The 3,167-nt window shown below is 44.4% G+C and overlaps 1 protein-coding gene across 1 annotated transcript; it reads right to left on the reverse strand.

Moving 5' to 3' along the window:
- Nucleotides 1–1,998: 1,998 nt before the first annotated feature.
- Nucleotides 1,999–2,605, reverse strand: LOC149844291 (flowering-promoting factor 1-like protein 1). Its single transcript, XM_090002124.1, has one exon. The coding sequence runs from the start codon at nucleotides 2,574–2,576 to the stop codon at nucleotides 2,241–2,243; it is 336 nt and encodes a 111-aa protein (XP_089858250.1). The 5' UTR covers nucleotides 2,577–2,605; the 3' UTR covers nucleotides 1,999–2,240.
- Between the last annotated feature and the right edge of the window lie 562 nt (nucleotides 2,606–3,167).

The following is a 3,167-nucleotide window of genomic DNA, read 5'->3' on the forward strand; positions in this document are numbered from 1 at the left end:
AGGCAGGCTGCGCCATGTGCGTGGTGTCATCACAGTTCAAGTCTACCCGTTTCAATTGGGATTAGATTGATAGATAGGCCTTATTAGGCTCATGTGACTAGTAGTTCCCATCACAAAGTTGGTGCAAACTCACCAGGCCAGTGGCATGCTTCATGCGTTAGAAACGTGGAACAGAACCTACACAAAGACAATGCGGTCCCCGGCAGGGGTTGTCCTGTGTTTGGCTTGACCTCAAGCAAGGACATGACTTACTGCAAGTCCGAGTATCCTCATGTTCGATGGAGACCCAGAAAGCCAAATACGGTTCTGGTCTATGGCCTATGATTGGGCCTTATTATATGCAAATCCTGACCGTTGATAGTAAAATCCCAGATCGTGCCATGTGTCCACCAGGTTAACCGGGTTGCCTTGAAAGTTTACAAAGGTGACGGCCCACATGGCACAATCTGTTCGTTAGTATCAACAGAAGCCCAGTACCGATTATCAAATATGACCTGATCCGCCTCTATCAAATTAAGCTGATTTGCTTATCTAGGGGATGCCAATGAACCAAGATTAAACTAGTCAGATTAGGTTTCATGTAGGCCTCTTAACAAACGTAATTACCACATAGATCTGGCCTAATATCTGATTTGGAGAAAAGGCCGGGTAAGCTATATATCACTAAACCGAGATCTTTTTTTTTATTTATTTATTTATAACCCGAAGAAACCTCACCTGGCATGAAGACATGCATGGTCACCCTGGCTCAGCCTACCATACCTACAGTTATAGTGCTGATCATGGGAATTGAACCTTGACTGCCTGTTTAACAGCCAATGCCCCACCCCACTGTGCCAACCCCCCTTTGGGAAACCAAGATCTGATTAGCTAACCTGCAGGAATGCTTTATTGAATAGGACCAAACACTAATTGTCTGGTATAATATCCGAACCTTCGACATCCCTATATGCTCATGGTCGTCCGAGAAACCCTTTGGTTGACTCGGTTCTGCTCTGCCTTACTGAATCCGATCCGATTCTAAATAGACTCGGTCGTCGTTCGTTCCGATTCGTTTAGCCGACCAAAGGACTACGGTGTCCGAGAACTTTTTTTATTTCCTCTAAAAAAAAGTTATCGGACACCGTGGTCCTTGGGTCGACTAGACGAATCGAAACGAACACACCACCGACCTGGTGGTTACGGTGTCCGAGAAACAAAAGAAAAAGGATGACGTCACCGTACTCTACATAACCTGACACCGTGATGAGGCAGAGAAGACCGTACTGTGTTTCCTAGTTCCTGTTCCGCTTGGTCGTCCGTTTCTTCCCCGTTAGATCCGGACGTCACGTGACGCCCTCCCCTTCGTCTGACCATCAAATCAAAAGATCGCCGATTGACACGCATCGACTCGTTTCGAGTTTGGTGTCATGAAATTCCCAAATTAACCTCACCCAAACTGGTCAAGGACGCACAACCCTTTTTTCCTGACCCCTCGCGGAGTTCCTCAATTTGTAGTGTTTGGATATCTTGCTGAGAATTCTTCAATTGTGCATGTTTTTTTTTTTTTTATCAATAACTCGAAGAAACCGCACACAACATGAAAACCTGATCCTGTTTGTTCAGCCTGTGTGCTGGCAGCGTAAAGCTTCGAAGCTAAGACTCTTATTTGGAGGTAGCTAGGCGTTGGCATGCAGGAGGAGCGATCTACCCGTCTAGCAGCTAAGGAAAAAAATATATTTTATCTAATTTTGAGGACAAAGTCCAATCTCGTCTCTCCTACTCACTGTGCAGTGGGGCCCTTCAATTAATCGCCGGCATTTTGGTGCAACTAATCGTCAGCGGTGAGTCTGATTTGAAATCGAAGGAGACGAATTCTCATTCCATGTACGTTGAAGTACTTTTAAGAAGGTGAAAGTTTTTTTTTGAGTTTTTTTTTAATTTATCATTACCTCAGAACAGAACTTGGAACAAAAGCACCAAATGAATGGTACCTCGTGACTCCTTGAATTGTTTAGCATTCATCAATATCATAAAAACCATTGCAACAATATGAAAAGCCCACAAAAGAAATTAAAACCACTATTTCATTAGTAGAAAGCATAAGAGGATCCACATCCACATTACCACCATGTTGCTCTACTTACCCCATTTTGATCATCATCATCTCTCAATACACCACCAGGTTGGGGTTACAATATCACACCAACTGAGCACATAGGAAGAGAAAGAGGAAGAGCAAGGGAAACTAGCAAATTAAACTACATATCCCTAACTTCGAAGATGTTGCGGTTCTTAACCACTATGTCATACATGTGCACGGTCTTGAACCTAGAGAAGTTCTTGGGGAGGGATATGAGGTGGATGGAGGTCTCCTTGTGGAACTGCAGCAGGTCCGGATCGTCGTAGTAGTGCTCCCAGCCCAGGCTCAAGAGCTTCCTCTCCAGCATAGCATACGACGTGATCACCTCATTGGTTGGTGTGTGGACTAGCACCTTCCGGCGAATGTTGATCGGTTCGGTGCCGTCGATCGGCTCGACTGCAGGGTTCGAAACGAGCCTAGCTACGCCATTCTTGAACACCCACACTCCAGACATCTTGTTCTATAGTAAGAAGCAGAGAAAAATGAAGCTCGAGTGGTAATAGAGATAAAGAAAGGGAGGGAGGTGGATATGAAGGGACTACTTGGGAGGCAGAGGGCAAGGAAGGAGGTGAGTGAAGGTGATGTGGGTGAGATAGGAGGGGTTTGGAGGGGTTTATATACACGTGAAAGGTGGCCCCTTCTTCATATAAAAAAAAAAAAAAGGAAATTCTGTAAAACAGGGTTATGTTTGTGCCTACTGTTTTGCCTTTGGTTGCCAAACTGGGTCCCACCATGGAAATGGCAAGGAGTTTCTATGATCAAGTACAACTTTGATATGAGACGTTAACTTCACACAATCGTCTAGAATTTTCCAATCTATGTACATATTTTAGAAAACAGAGTTTGAATGTGAGGAGTCATCAACTTTGGAAAACGATCACAAGGAGAGCCTCCCTATGTTTGTGGCAATAAATTGACATACTGGGTTGCCAGTAGCATTATTGTTGTTCTGGGGACCAAATGAACAGCAGTGTCTTAAAGATGTACGATAACGACCAATCACAAGGCAGATTTGCAGATGTAGGTCCTATAACGCCTGAATATG

This window comes from Nuphar pumila, chromosome 3 (assembly GCF_984573655.1).
Source record: "Nuphar pumila chromosome 3, dmNupPumi1.hap1.1, whole genome shotgun sequence".
Classification (NCBI taxonomy): domain Eukaryota; kingdom Viridiplantae; phylum Streptophyta; class Magnoliopsida; order Nymphaeales; family Nymphaeaceae; genus Nuphar; species Nuphar pumila.

Coding starts and splice junctions, on each gene's coding strand:
- LOC149844291 (XM_090002124.1), bottom strand. CDS start 2,576: ATGTCTGGAGTGTGGGTGTTCAAGAATGGCGTAGCTAGGCTCGTTTCG.